The sequence below is a fragment of the Ranitomeya variabilis genome, chromosome 1, assembly GCF_051348905.1.
Source record: "Ranitomeya variabilis isolate aRanVar5 chromosome 1, aRanVar5.hap1, whole genome shotgun sequence".
NCBI lineage: Eukaryota > Metazoa > Chordata > Amphibia > Anura > Dendrobatidae > Ranitomeya > Ranitomeya variabilis.
The window spans coordinates 34,971,032-34,986,086 of record NC_135232.1 but is presented as its reverse complement, the minus strand read 5'-3'; the positions used below and the strand labels follow the sequence as shown (position 1 = coordinate 34,986,086).

The window sequence follows — 15,055 nt, the reverse complement described above, 5'->3', positions numbered from 1 at the left end:
ATCTATGACGTATGAACTTAATAAATACATATGAAAATAGTCTAAACTTTCACCAACCCTAAAGTCATCCACTTATAGTGTACTAAGGATCTCCACAGACCAAATCTCTCCATAAAATATGCAGATACGAATCACATTTGCTTTCTGCTCTTCCCCTAGTATGCACAAAACCAAAACACAAAAACATAAATGGCCATAACCTCCGGAAAGCAAAATCTGCCTTCTCATAGAAAAACAACTAGCCAAACCAAACAAGACTACATATAAAGCCTGCAAATGTCCAAAGGATGACCTTGTGAAACTGAGATATCACATTTCAATGACATATACCACAAAGCTGGATATAATCATAAAATATCACCACTAAAAGCATTGTAAGCATGTAAAAATAACAAAGAGAAATAATAAAAGGCAAAAATGGGTAAAAGAAAAGATTTCTAAAAATTTAAAAGACAAATATAAGGCAAATATTAAACCTACAAAAACAGTTTACGTTTTGGACTCGTATTCTGTGAACAAGTGAACCCAAAGGGATAATTATGTTGGCCGGCCATTCATAAGGTTAAGGTTATTGTCAGCCCGTTCTATGATTTTCATCTCAACCACAAACCCACAGCAAAAGTATAAGGTCCCAATGTACAAGTCCAGACAACAGGAGATTGTATTAAGTACAATTAGTAACCTAACTCCCACCATAAACCTCCAGATAATACAAGCTAAAAAGCAGACTGTAAACCACAAACGAGTTAAATTATTATGTAGCAATACAGAGAGATTTACTGAGTCCAGACATTATAATCTACCGGGTGTGGAGTTTTCAACATGAACATAAAAGAAACCAAAATGAGAGTATATCTAAAGTAAATATGAAGTGATCCCCTGTCATGGGTCAGGCATAGGGTACGTTCCCATCGCGGTCCCACATCACCTCCTTTTAGATCAACTTATCCCAAAATCCTAATGTAATGCTTTTCATGAATCAGGGCAAATACTTTTCATACTGCCGATTCAATAGGTAATGCCTTGAGAAAACAAGGCTAGAGAGGATATCTAATTATCCCGAGCTCCAACTCAGACTGGTACTAAATACAGAAGGAGTTAACAAAACTTTGAAGGGGATTTGACTGTTATGCAATAATGAATCCCCTAAATCCTTTCATAATCAGCTAATTCTACTATTTTTTTTTTCTTGTATGGGAACTTCTGTACTTGGATGCATATTACAAAGGTGTTGTCTGTGGTGCGGCAACCCCCTTAAAGTCTAAAAAGACCTCCTTATGAACTCTTTACTCCTCCTTTCATATGTCTATGCCTTTTCTTCCTTTGCTGCATTTGACTGTGTTTCTCCTATCCATAAATTTTATGAGTCTACATCTAGATTCTCTACCCAAGTATAGGGTCTCAAGAAGTAATAGTACAGTACATTGATTTATGGATGGTCATAAAGACAGATTCCTCTTATGAAGCATATAGAAGACATTGAGGAAGGACTCTGCAGCAAGTTGCCCCCCAACCGGAGACCAAACGCCTCCTCCCTTGTGATGACTCCCCATATTATATGCAATAGCACTGAATGGCGAGGTTGGTTACATAAAATAGACGCCTAAAGACTGAAATATTAGACAAAACATCTTGTGCGCTTAATATTTCTGTGCTTTATATTTCTTATTTTTCACTTTTTTTTTAAGAATAAACATACAGACGACCCCACGGCCCGGATCCAAAATCATATTAACACCTTGATAAATTAATTAACTGTTTCTATAAGTGACCTGACATATGTTCACAATGTGTTATTAATGACCCATCTATTACATAGAAACTCGCATTTTGAGATTTGTGGTTGCTCCTGACTAAGCAAGAAGGCATTGAACTACGTGAAAATAGCTTGGACGTCTGATCCCGGCCAGATCCTCCACAATGTTCTCAGCACGGCCAACTCTGCGAAACTCAAGTTCCAACTTGGACCTGTCCCTCCAGTCCATGCCAGACAGGCATCCACAGGTCCAAACCATAAAACGTCTCACATCTCCTCACTGGGAGCCTCTAACAGAATTCCAGTCCATCAGACGTTGGCTGCCCTGCTGGTGACTCCGCTGTAGATGCTCGGTGCCTTCTCTGGGACCAATCACGCTGCCTACGAGAGGGGATGCACTTTATATATTAGTTCTATGCTGCTCTAGAAAGAACTGAAATAAAGCAAAATTTTATGAACCTGGGGAATGATAAAGAATTCTATCACTGTCTGGAAGGAATGGAAACAACATAAATGTTGGAAGAAATCCATTAACTACTAAAATTACATGCAGGAAAGACATCTTATTTGCAGGTTAAAGTTTATTGTTTATATATTTTAAGACATTAAATAATATAACGTAATATATTGCGTAAGTTGAAAAATGTCAGAGTTGAACAAAAAGGTTCACAGGACCCTGGTCCAGCAGCCAAGTCGATAATTCAGAGTAACTGCAAACCACGAGACCCCCAGCGCCTCTTTTTGGTTTTTTTTTAATGTTCGCCAATGTAGGCAGGGATTGGGGTTTCCAAATGTTTTCAGCGGATTTATCTACTCTGACTTTTTTTTTTTAAAAGTTGTTAATTTTTTGGAGCAAATATACTCCAGTCCCCCACTAGAGTCATTTCTTTATGCCTGTAATTTCTGCGACATTTTAAGAGGAACGTGCATCATTTTGAATCTAAAAAGGTGGCAAAAAAGTTTAAAAGACAAAAATGAAGAGTATTTTATAGTTTTTTTTAACTTTGCCCAAAATTCATGAATCTCTACCATTTTGAAGAACTTTGCACAAAAATAAAAAAAAAAGAATACCTAAAGACTAAAAAAGAAAAGTCTTAAAAAACCTGCAAATCATGAATTGGACCTTTTGTCTTTTGATTCTACATCATTTTCAAGACCTGCTTTCTGTCAGTGAATGGAAACATTTCTGTAAGATTCAGACGCCATATTGGAGTCACTTGCTTCCTTCTTGTGTTGTCTGTATAGGGTCCGCCATATTGGAGTCACTTGCTTCCTTCTTGTGTTGTCTGTATAGGGTCGGCCATATTGGGGCACACAGTTCCTTCTTGTGTTGTCTGTATAGGGTCGGCCATATTGGGGCACACAGTTCCTTCTTGTGTTGTCTGTATAGGGTCCGCCATATTGGAGCGCACAGTTCCTTCTTGTGTTGTCTGTATGGGGTCCGCCATATTGGAGCTCACAGTTCCTTCTTGTGTTGTCTGTATAGGGTCCGCCATATGTGAGCACACAGTTCCTTCTTGTGTTGTCTGTATAGGGTCCGCCATATTGGAGCACACAGTTCCTTCTTGTGTTGTCTGTATAGGGTCCGCCATATGTGAGCACACAGTTCCTTCTTGTGTTGTCTGTATAGGGTCGGCCATATTGGAGCGCACAGTTCCTTCTTGTGTTGTCTGTATAGGGTCCGCCATATTGGAGCACACAGTTCCTTCTTGTGTTGTCTGTATGGGGTCCGCCATATTGGAGCACACAGTTCCTTCTTGTGTTGTCTGTATAGGGTCGGCCATATTGGAGTCACTTGCTTCCTTGTTGTGTTGTCTGTATAGGGTCCGCCATATTGGAGCACACAGTTCCTTCTTGTGTTGTCTGTATAGGGTCGGCCATATTATATTGGAGCACACAGTTCCTTCTTGTGTTGTCTGTATAGGGTCGGCCATATTGGAGCTCACAGTTCCTTCTTGTGTTGTCTGTATAGGGTCAGCCATATTGGAGCACACAGTTCCTTCTTGCGTTGTCTGTATAGGGTCGGCCATATTGGAGCACACAGTTCCTTCTTGTGTTGTCTGTATAGGGTCCGCCATACTGGAGTGCACAGTTCCTTCTTGTATTGATTGTATAGTGGTGGCTATATTGGAGCTCACAGTTCCTTCTTGTATTGTCTGTATAGGGTCGGCCATATTGGAGCACACAGTTCCTTCTTGTGTTGTCTGTATAGGGTCAGCCATATTGGAGCACACAGTTCCTTCTTGTGTTGTCTGTATAGGGTCCGCCATATTAGAGCACACAGTTCCTTCTTGTGTTTTCTGTATAGGGTCCGCCATATTGGAGCACACAGTTCCTTCTTGTGTTGTCTGTATAGGGTCGGCCATATTATATTGGAGCACACAGTTCCTTCTTGTATTGTCTGTATAGGGTCCGCCATATTGGAGCACACAGTTCCTTCTTGTGTTGTCTGTATAGGGTCGGCCATATTGGAGCACACAGTTCCTTCTTGTGTTGTCTGTATAGGGTCCGCCATATTGGAGCACACAGTTCCTTCTTGTGTTGTCTGTATAGGGTCCGCCATATTGGAGCACACAGTTCCTTCTTGTGTTGTCTGTATAGGGTCCGCCATATTGGAGCTCACAGTTCCTTCTTGTGTTGTCTGTATAGGGTCGGCCATATTGGAGCACACAGTTCCTTCTTGTGTTGTCTGTATAGGGTCCGCCATATTGGAGCACACAGTTCCTTCTTGTGTTGTCTGTATAGGGTCGGCCATACTGGAGCTCACAGTTCCTTCTTGTGTTGTCTGTATAGGGTCGGCCATATTGGAGCTCTCAGTTCCTTCTTGTGTTGTCTGTATAGGGTCGGCCATATTGGAGCTCACAGTTCCTTCTTGTGTTGTCTGTATAGGGTCGGCCATATTGGAGCTCTCAGTTCCTTCTTGTGTTGTCTGTATAGGGTCGGCCATATTGGAGCTCACAGTTCCTTCTTGTGTTGTCTGTATAGGGTCGGCCATATTGGAGCACACAGTTCCTTCTTGTGTTGTCTGTATAGGGTGCGCCATATTGGAGCACACAGTTCCTTCTTGTATTGTCTGTATAGGGTGCGCCATATTGGGGCACACAGTTCCTTCTTGTATTGTCTGTATAGGGTGCGCCATATTGGGGCACACAGTTCCTTCTTGTGTTGTCTGCATAGGGTCCGCCATATTGGAGCTCACAGTTCCTTCTTGTATTGTCTGTATAGGGTGCGCCATATTGGGGCACACAGTTCCTTCTTGTGTTGTCTGTATAGGGTCCGCCAAATGTGAGCACACAGTTCCTTCTTGTGTTGTCTGTATAGGGTCGGCCATATTGGAGCGCACAGTTCCTTCTTGTGTTGTCTGTATAGGGTCCGCCATATTGGAGCACACAGTTCCTTCTAGTGTTGTCTGTATAGGGTCCGCCATATTGGAGCACACAGTTCCTTCTTGTGTTGTCTGTATAGGGTCGGCCATATTGGAGCGCACAGTTCCTTCTTGTGTTGTCTGTATAGGGTCCGCCATATTGGAGCACACAGTTCCTTCTTGTGTTGTCTGTATAGGGTCGGCCATATTATATTGGAGCACACAGTTCCTTCTTGTGTTGTCTGTATAGGGTCGGCCATATTGGAGCACACAGTTCCTTCTTGTGTTGTCTGTATAGGGTCGGCCATATTATATTGGAGCACACAGTTCCTTCTTGTGTTGTCTGTATAGGGTCGGCCATATTGGAGCTCACAGTTCCTTCTTGTGTTGTCTGTATAGGGTCAGCCATATTGGAGCACACAGTTCCTTCTTGCGTTGTCTGTATAGGGTCGGCCATATTGGAGCACACAGTTCCTTCTTGTGTTTTCTGTATAGGGTCCGCCATATTGGAGCACACAGTTCCTTCTTGTGTTGTCTGTATAGGGTCGGCCATATTATATTGGAGCACACAGTTCCTTCTTGTATTGTCTGTATAGGGTCCGCCATATTGGAGCACACAGTTCCTTCTTGTGTTGTCTGTATAGGGTCGGCCATATTGGAGCACACAGTTCCTTCTTGTGTTGTCTGTATAGGGTCGGCCATATTGGAGCACACAGTTCCTTCTTGTGTTGTCTGTATAGGGTCGGCCATATTGGAGCACACAGTTCCTTCTTGTGTTGTCTGTATAGGGTCCGCCATATTGGAGCACACAGTTCCTTCTTGTGTTGTCTGTATAGGGTCCGCCATATTGGAGCACACAGTTCCTTCTTGTGTTGTCTGTATAGGGTCCGCCATATTGGAGCTCACAGTTCCTTCTTGTGTTGTCTGTATAGGGTCGGCCATATTGGAGCACACAGTTCCTTCTTGTGTTGTCTGTATAGGGTCCGCCATATTGGAGCACACAGTTCCTTCTTGTGTTGTCTGTATAGGGTCGGCCATACTGGAGCTCACAGTTCCTTCTTGTGTTGTCTGTATAGGGTCCGCCATATTGGAGCACACAGTTCCTTCTTGTGTTGTCTGTATAGGGTCGGCCATATTGGAGCACACAGTTCCTTGTTGTGTTGTCTGTATAGGGTCGGCCATATTGGAGCACACAGTTCCTTCTTGTGTTCTCTGTATAGGGTCGGCCATATTGGAGCGCACAGTTCCTTCTTGCGTTGTCTGTATAGGATCGGCCATATTGGAGCGCACAGTTCCTTCTTGTGTTGTCTGTATAGGGTCGGCCATATTGGAGCACACAGTTCGTTCTTGTGTTGTCTGTATGGGGTTGGCCATATTGGAGCACACAGTTCCTTCTTGTGTTGTCTGTATAGGGTCGGCCATATTGGAGCGCACAGTTCCTTCTTGTGTTGTCTGTATAGGGTCGGCCATATTGGAGCACACAGTTCCTTCTTGTGTTGTCTGTATAGGGTCCGCCATATTGGAGCACACAGTTCCTTCTTGTGTTGTCTGTATAGGGTCCGCCATATTGGAGCACACAGTTCCTTCTTGTGTTGTCTGTATAGGGTCCGCCATATTGGAGCTCACAGTTCCTTCTTGTGTTGTCTGTATAGGGTCGGCCATATTGGAGCACACAGTTCCTTCTTGTGTTGTCTGTATAGGGTCCGCCATATTGGAGCACACAGTTCCTTCTTGTGTTGTCTGTATAGGGTCGGCCATACTGGAGCTCACAGTTCCTTCTTGTGTTGTCTGTATAGGGTCCGCCATATTGGAGCACACAGTTCCTTCTTGTGTTGTCTGTATAGGGTCGGCCATATTGGAGCACACAGTTCCTTCTTGTATTGTCTGTATAGGGTCGGCCATATTGGAGCACACAGTTCCTTCTTGTGTTTTCTGTATAGGGTTGGCCATATTGGAGCACAGAGTTCCTTGTTGTGTTGTCTGTATAGGGTCGGCCATATTGGAGCACACAGTTCCTTCTTGTGTTCTCTGTATAGGGTCGGCCATATTGGAGCGCACAGTTCCTTCTTGCGTTGTCTGTATAGGATCGGCCATATTGGAGCGCACAGTTCCTTCTTGTGTTGTCTGTATAGGGTCGGCCATATTGGAGCACACAGTTCGTTCTTGTGTTGTCTGTATGGGGTTGGCCATATTGGAGCACACAGTTCCTTCTTGTGTTGTCTGTATAGGGTCGGCCATATTGGAGCGCACAGTTCCTTCTTGTGTTGTCTGTATAGGGTCGGCCATATTGGAGCACACAGTTCCTTCTTGTGTTGTCTGTATAGGGTCGGCCATATTGGAGCACACAGTTCCTTCTTGTGTTTTCTGTATAGGGTTGGCCATATTGGAGCACAGAGTTCCTTGTTGTGTTGTCTGTATAGGGTCGGCCATATTGGAGCACACAGTTCCTTCTTGTGTTCTCTGTATAGGGTCGGCCATATTGGAGCGCACAGTTCCTTCTTGCGTTGTCTGTATAGGATCGGCCATATTGGAGCACACAGTTCGTTCTTGTGTTGTCTGTATGGGGTTGGCCATATTGGAGCACACAGTTCCTTCTTGTGTTCTCTGCATAGGGTCGGCCATATTGGAGCGCACAGTTCCTTCTTGTGTTGTCTGCATAGGGTCGGCCATATTGGAGCACACAGTTCCTTCTTGTGTTGTCTGTATATGGTCGGCCATATTGGAGCACACAGTTCCTTCTTGTGTTGTCTGTATATGGTCGGCCATATTGGAGCACACAGTTCCTTCTTGTGTTGTCTGTATAGGGTCCGCCATATTGGAGCACACAGTTCCTTCTTGTGTTGTCTTTATTTGGTCGGCCATATTGGAGCACACAGTTCCTTCTTGTGTTGTCTGTATAGGGTCCGCCATATTGGAGCACACAGTTCCTTCTTGTGTTGTCTGTATAGGGTCGGCCATATTAGAGCACACAGTTCCTTCTTGTGTTGTCTGTATGGGGTCCGCCATATTGGAGCTCACAGTTCCTTCTTGTGTTGTCTGTATAGGGTCGGCCATATTGGAGCACACAGTTCCTTCTTGTGTTGTCTGTATGGGGTCCGCCATATTGGAGCTCACAGTTCCTTCTTGTGTTGTCTGCATAGGGTCGGCCATATTGGAGCACACAGTTCCTTCTTGTGTTGTCTGTATGGGGTCCGCCATATTGGAGCTCACAGTTCCTTCTTGTGTTGTCTGCATAGGGTCGGCCATATTGGAGCACACAGTTCCTTCTTGTGTTGTCTGTATATGGTCGGCCATATTGGAGCACACAGTTCCTTCTTGTGTTGTCTTTATTTGGTCGGCCATATTGGAGCACACAGTTCCTTCTTGTGTTGTCTGTATAGGGTCGGCCATATTAGAGCACACAGTTCCTTCTTGTGTTGTCTGTATAGGGTCGGCCATATTAGAGCACACAGTTCCTTCTTGTGTTGTCAGTATAGGGTTGGCCATATTGGAGGTCACAGTTCCTTCTTGTGTTGTCTTTATTTGGTCGGCCATATTGGAGCGCACAGTTCCTTCTTGTGTTGTCTGTATAGGGTCGGCCATATTGGAGCACACAGTTCCTTCTTGTGTTGTCTGTATAGGGTCCGCCATATTGGAGCACACAGTTCCTTCTTGTGTTGTCTGTATAGGGTCTGCCATATTGGAGCTCACAGTTCCTTCTTGTGTTGTCTGTATAGGGTCGGCCATATTGGAGCACACAGTTCCTTCTTGTGTTGTCTGTATAGGGTCCGCCATATTGGAGCACACAGTTCCTTCTTGTGTTGTCTGTATAGGGTCGGCCATACTGGAGCTCACAGTTCCTTCTTGTGTTGTCTGTATAGGGTCCGCCATATTGGAGCACACAGTTCCTTCTTGTGTTGTCTGTATAGGGTCGGCCATATTGGAGCACACAGTTCCTTCTTGTATTGTCTGTATAGGGTCGGCCATATTGGAGCACACAGTTCCTTCTTGTGTTTTCTGTATAGGGTTGGCCATATTGGAGCACAGAGTTCCTTGTTGTGTTGTCTGTATAGGGTCGGCCATATTGGAGCACACAGTTCCTTCTTGTGTTCTCTGTATAGGGTCGGCCATATTGGAGCGCACAGTTCCTTCTTGCGTTGTCTGTATAGGATCGGCCATATTGGAGCACACAGTTCCTTCTTGTGTTGTCTGTATGGGGTTGGCCATATTGGAGCACACAGTTCCTTCTTGTGTTGTCTGTATAGGTTCGGCCATATTGGAGCACACAGTTCCTTCTTGTGTTCTCTGTATAGGGTCGGCCATATTGGAGCGCACAGTTCCTTCTTGTGTTGTCTGTATAGGGTCGGCCATATTGGAGCACACAGTTCCTTCTTGTGTTGTCTGTATAGGGTCCGCCATATTGGAGCACACAGTTCCTTCTTGTGTTGTCTGTATATGGTCGGCCATATTGGAGCACACAGTTCCTTCTTGTGTTGTCTGTATAGGGTTGGCCATATTGGAGCACACAGTTCCTTCTTGTGTTGTCTTTATTTGGTCGGCCATATTGGAGCACACAGTTCCTTCTTGTGTTGTCTGTATAGGGTCGGCCATATTGGAGCACACAGTTCCTTCTTGTGTTGTCTGTATAGGGTCGGCCATATTAGAGCACACAGTTCCTTCTTGTGTTGTCTGTATAGGGTCGGCCATATTAGAGCACACAGTTCCTTCTTGTGTTGTCTGTATGGGGTCCGCCATATTGGAGCTCACAGTTCCTTCTTGTGTTTTCTGTATAGGGTCGGCCATATTGGAGCTCACAGTTCCTTCTTGTGTTGTCTGCATAGGGTCGGCCATATTGGAGCACACAGTTCCTTCTTGTGTTGTCTGTATAGGGTCGGCCATATTGGAGCACACAGTTCCTTCTTGTGTTGTCTTTATTTGGTCGGCCATATTGGAGCACACAGTTCCTTCTTGTGTTGTCTGTACAGGGTCGGCCATATGGGAGCTCACAGTTCCTTCTTGTGTTGTCTGTATAGGGTCGGCCATATTGGAGCTCACAGTTCCTTCTTGTGTTGTCTGTATGGGGTCCGCCATATTGGAGCTCACAGTTCCTTCTTGTGTTGTCTGTATGGGGTCCGCCATATTGGAGCTCACAGTTCCTTCTTGTGTTGTCTGTATAGGGTCGGCCATATTGGAGCGCACAGTTCCTTCTTGTGTTGTCTGTATAGGGTCGGCCATATGGGAGCTCACAGTTCCTTCTTGTGTTGTCTGTATAGGGTCGGCCATATTGGAGCACACAGTTCCTTCTTGTGTTGTCTGTATGGGGTCCGCCATATTGGAGCTCACAGTTCCTTCTTGTGTTGTCTGTATAGGGTCGGCCATATTAGAGCACACAGTTCCTTCTTGTGTTGTCTGTATGGGGTCCGCCATATTGGAGCTCACAGTTCCTTCTTGTGTTGTCTGTATGGGTTCCGCCATATTGGAGCTCACAGTTCCTTCTTGTGTTGTCTGTATAGGGTCGGCCATATTAGAGCACACAGTTCCTTCTTGTGTTGTCTGTATAGGGTCGGCCATATTAGAGCACACAGTTCCTTCTTGTGTTGTCTGTATGGGGTCCGCCATATTGGAGCGCACAGTTCCTTCTTGTGTTGTCTGTATAGGGTCGGCCATATTAGAGCACACAGTTCCTTCTTGTGTTGTCTGTATAGGGTCGGCCATATTGGAGCACACAGTTCCTTCTTGTGTTGTCTGTATAGGGTCGGCCATATTGGAGCGCACAGTTCCTTCTTGTGTTGTCTGTATAGGGTCGGCCATATTGGAGCACACAGTTCCTTCTTGTATTGTCTGTATAGGGTCCGCCATATTGGAGCACACAGTTCCTTCTTGTGTTGTCTGTATAGGGTTGGCCATATTGGAGCTCACAGTTCCTTCTTGTATTGATTGAATAGGGTTGGCCATATTGGAGCACACAGTTCCTTCTTATATTGATTGTATAGTTACGCCGCCAAACTTTTACAGAACAGAAACAGGGACTAATCATGCGGCGTGTTTAGTAGAGAAAGAAAAACTCAATCAAGAGAAAAAAAATCAGGCCATTTTTTACACCATTCATCCAGAACCGTAAATTATCTGTTCACCTTATTGTATGGGTTGTTATTATTACCAAATGTCTGTTTTTTGCCAATTTTTGATGCGCTTTTTGAAAAAAATAACCATGTAAGGACGGAGAATACAATGCGCATTCAAGTACAGAAAATTCTCCTAAACTGCCTGAGGATCAAAGGTTTTGCTGCTGCCTGCAATGATACAGGTTGAGAGTTCGAATCTCGGGAAGATCATAATTCCAGAAAAAAGAAGAATGAATTATTGAAATGAATGCAAGAACATAGAGAGCACAACAATGCCGGATCCTTCCCTGAGGAGGATGGGGAATTAAGGAGCAATGAACACACACAGTGAAGAGTGCAGGAGACGAGACATCGCACAGAGTGAGTGATAGTAGAGACATTGCCCTGACCACCCAGAAAAGCTCCTCCAAATCAGTACACAGTTGGGAGCTATGTATATAAGGGTGGCCATATTGAAACCTGTACTTCTTTCTTGTATTGTCTGTATAGAAGTGGCCATATTGGAGCACACAGTTGCCTCCTGTATTGTCTCTATAGGGGTGCCCATTTTTGAGTTGCACACTTCTTACAGAGGCGTCCATATTGGACCACATACTTCCTATACTGTCTGTATAGAGGCAGCCATATTGGAGCCCATCTTTCCTGTATTGTCTGTATAGCGGCCTATGTGATGGACTGATGCAAATCTGGAAAACCAGTTATGAGTAGTATAACATTAGTACCACCTAACATCACACTTCGCACTAAAGAGAAGCAGCGCCAACCGTTACATTACATTTTCCCTGGCTCTGCCCTAATTGCAAAACGCCAGCCGGGAAGCTCATCCAATCACGCATTTGCCAGTCCTCTCCTCCATTCATTAGCGAGTGATTAGCTGTCGCCGTCACTCCCAGAGGTAATTTCAGTAGTGGCACGTGGCCTGACTGCTCCATTCAACTCCTCTTAATGGCAGATTTGCTGCCAGGGAATAAGAGGGGATAGAAGTCCTCCATTCTGGCTATTGGTGGGGGATTCACTGGAAAGGTGATAATTTTTAGACTGGTAAACTCCTTTATAATTGCTTTCCTCTGGATCCAGCAGGATCGATTCCATTTCTTACTGTTCCATTCCAGTTTCCCATCAATATCAATGCCAGACAAATAGAAAACAGATATATCAATAGCCGATTGCTTTTCGGTTATTGGTGGGGAATCCACTGGGAAGGTGATAATTTTTAGACTGGTAAACCTCTTTATAATGGTCTTCCTCTGGATCCAGCAGGATCGATTCCATTTCTTACTGCTCTATTCCAGTTTCCCGTCAATATCAATCCCCAGACAAATAGAAAACAGATATATCAATAGCAGATTGCTTCCCAAGGACCGAATGTCCTTCATGCTTTATGGACCGGTGACCGCTCGTAATTTCCCATCCGTTATCCATAACCCGAGCGTAGAATAAATGGGCTTTAGGTATTAGCTCCCTATAATGTCCGCAGAGACTCTGCTCCGTTCATCAATTATTTGCACGTTAACAAATTCCAGAACTCCGAAAACTTTTGGCAGCTTCTCCCAAAATCAACAGATTTCTTAAAATATTAGACAAGCCAAATAAATTGTGAAATACCTTACCACCCAGATATCTTCACGAACTTGTGTCAACTCAGAAAACGCGTTACATATGGTACAAAAAAAAGAAAAACAAAACACTCACACTCAGCTATTTCATCTAATCTGAGCAAAAAAAAAGCAATTAGGATATTTTTACAACCGCAAAACTAAAGACGGTGAAATCAACCTAAGTAAACAGTAGACACCCCGGACCACAAATATGCATAACAACATCACTAGTGGCGCGAGTGGCCACCAGACCGAAGAGTAGGCAAGGATTTCGTTTCGTACTCTATTCCCCTCTCGGAACATTTCCAAAAACACATTAGTAGAGTTGTCTAGTTTATAAAGACCTATTTTTATCACCCGATTCGGCAGCTCTGACTTCACAAATCAGGATCCACTTCTATTACACAGAACGGAAAGTGGCCACAGAAATGTATCAGTTGCTCTGGAGGACCCAATACGTCCACATATTACATGGACAGTGTAATACTTCATTTCACCTGCGGGGGCACTGCAGGGAAATGTAACCCTCCAAAAAATAAAAGCTGATCACTTGGGGATTCATCTACTGTAAGTATGGACGTTATGGTTATATGAGGAGCAATGGTATCCAACCTCATCTTTATTTTGATCAGGACTGCAAGGTAACATTTTTGGGAAAAGTTTCTAAACTAAAAAAAAAAATCTGACTACATTTCATAATATTGCATTGAACCCATACCCAGGACCGGTCACTTGCCGTAAATGCCGATGTTCTCCTGAATCTGGCCTTGTTGGTTATTTGTTCCTGCTCTTCTCCATTCCCGAGATATGGCCCCTTCTCCTGTAGGTTAGTAAATCTGTCTTGTTAGTCAAGGTGGTCGTGGTTCTGAAGAAGTCTCCCAGTGAAGAGTTGAGGGTGACGCCCAATTGGCTAAAATGACTATTTATATACAGGGAAGAGGAGGCCAGGAACAAAAGAAAAACAGCGCCGGATTCAGGGGAAAAGCGGCATTTACACCAGGAAATGAAAAACAACATTTATGGCACTCACTTGACCACTGCAGCCATTCAGTAGCCAATGATTGTCTGCAGTGGTCACGTACCATCTGAGCCAGGAGACAGAGCTAGGTCGCTGTTTTTTTCTGGCTCAAACAGCATATGACCGCTGCAGCCAATCAATGGCTACTGATTGGCTCCAGCATTCATGTAACATATCCACCATAATTGGGTGCGTGAAGACTGGTGGGGACCTGGACAGCAGTACTGCAGGGAGCTGCTTTATTTCATCTTAAGGTATAGCGAACCTTCACCGAAATTCAGGAAAAGGCTTATTTTCAATATTATGCGCAGTAGGAGTAAAATCTTCGTCGCTCACCTCAACTTGCGTTTTCGCCTCCTGCATCAGGGCGATAATATCGGATTTGGATTCCACAGAAGTCAGAACAGCCTGGAGCTTCTGTTGGTCCCTAGTGGAGACGACGAGCTGATCCAAGCTAAACACAAACAGATCGTTAGACGGAACGACAACCTGGCACCGACATCACAACACTCAGATCTCCAGAATGATTTACCTGGATCTTGTCTGGGCAAGTGAGATTGATTTGTGCTATTTTAGAAGCAGAGTAACAGAAATGTCACGGGGTTGTTTGCGAATGTGATTGGAAACATTTGGAATCGAGTCTTTGATGATCGGTCCAAAAGCAAAAGACTCCGTTATGGTTGTGAAATCGGTATAATTCTCATTTTTGTAAAGTTTTTTCTAACTTTTGCTGGTTTTAAGAAAATAACACTTAAGTACGTCTTTCTTAAGACAGGAGCATAGGACACCAATAAAGGGATAAAACCATGTGGCAAGTAAGAAAACGCACTAATGGATGCCTGTCTGTATTTCAGGTCTAAGGGGTAACATTTCTCCTTGTGGAGAGCGACATACCGGCTCTGGCATGCCAAGGTGAGGAGGCTTATTCGCCATCTGAAATTTAATAAGCAAATTGCCACTTCAGAGAGAGGACTTGAACTCTATGGTGCCACCTGTTGGGAGTAGTGATCCTACAATATTTAATATTGCCCCTTTAACGAGCCTTGAAATGTGACTTCGGCAAAAGCCAAATCAGAATCTCAATTTGCAGACACGGTGTTTCGGGCTATTGCCCCTCGTCAGTGCAAAGTGTGAGAACGGATTTGGCTAGGTGAGAGGCTCCGGACTGAGGTCTAAGGCCATTTGGACTACCTTGGCATGCCAGAGCAAATACGT

The 15,055-nt window shown here is 44.3% G+C and overlaps 1 protein-coding gene across 7 annotated transcripts in view; it reads right to left on the bottom strand.

The window, feature by feature from the left end:
- PDZD2 (PDZ domain containing 2) overlaps positions 1–15,055 on the bottom strand; it is a 205,404-nt gene that overhangs the window by 17,936 nt on the left and 172,413 nt on the right. For 5 of the 7 annotated variants that reach the window (XM_077282172.1, XM_077282145.1, XM_077282198.1 and 2 more), the window contains exons 20-21: positions 14,177–14,294; positions 13,559–13,642 (exon numbers count right to left, since the gene is read on the bottom strand). In XM_077282172.1, the coding sequence (XP_077138287.1) occupies positions 13,559–13,642; positions 14,177–14,294 (202 nt within the window). The remainder of the gene's footprint in view (positions 1–13,558; positions 13,643–14,176; positions 14,295–15,055) is intronic. The other 2 variants (XM_077282154.1, XM_077282163.1) reach the window with 1 other exon arrangement.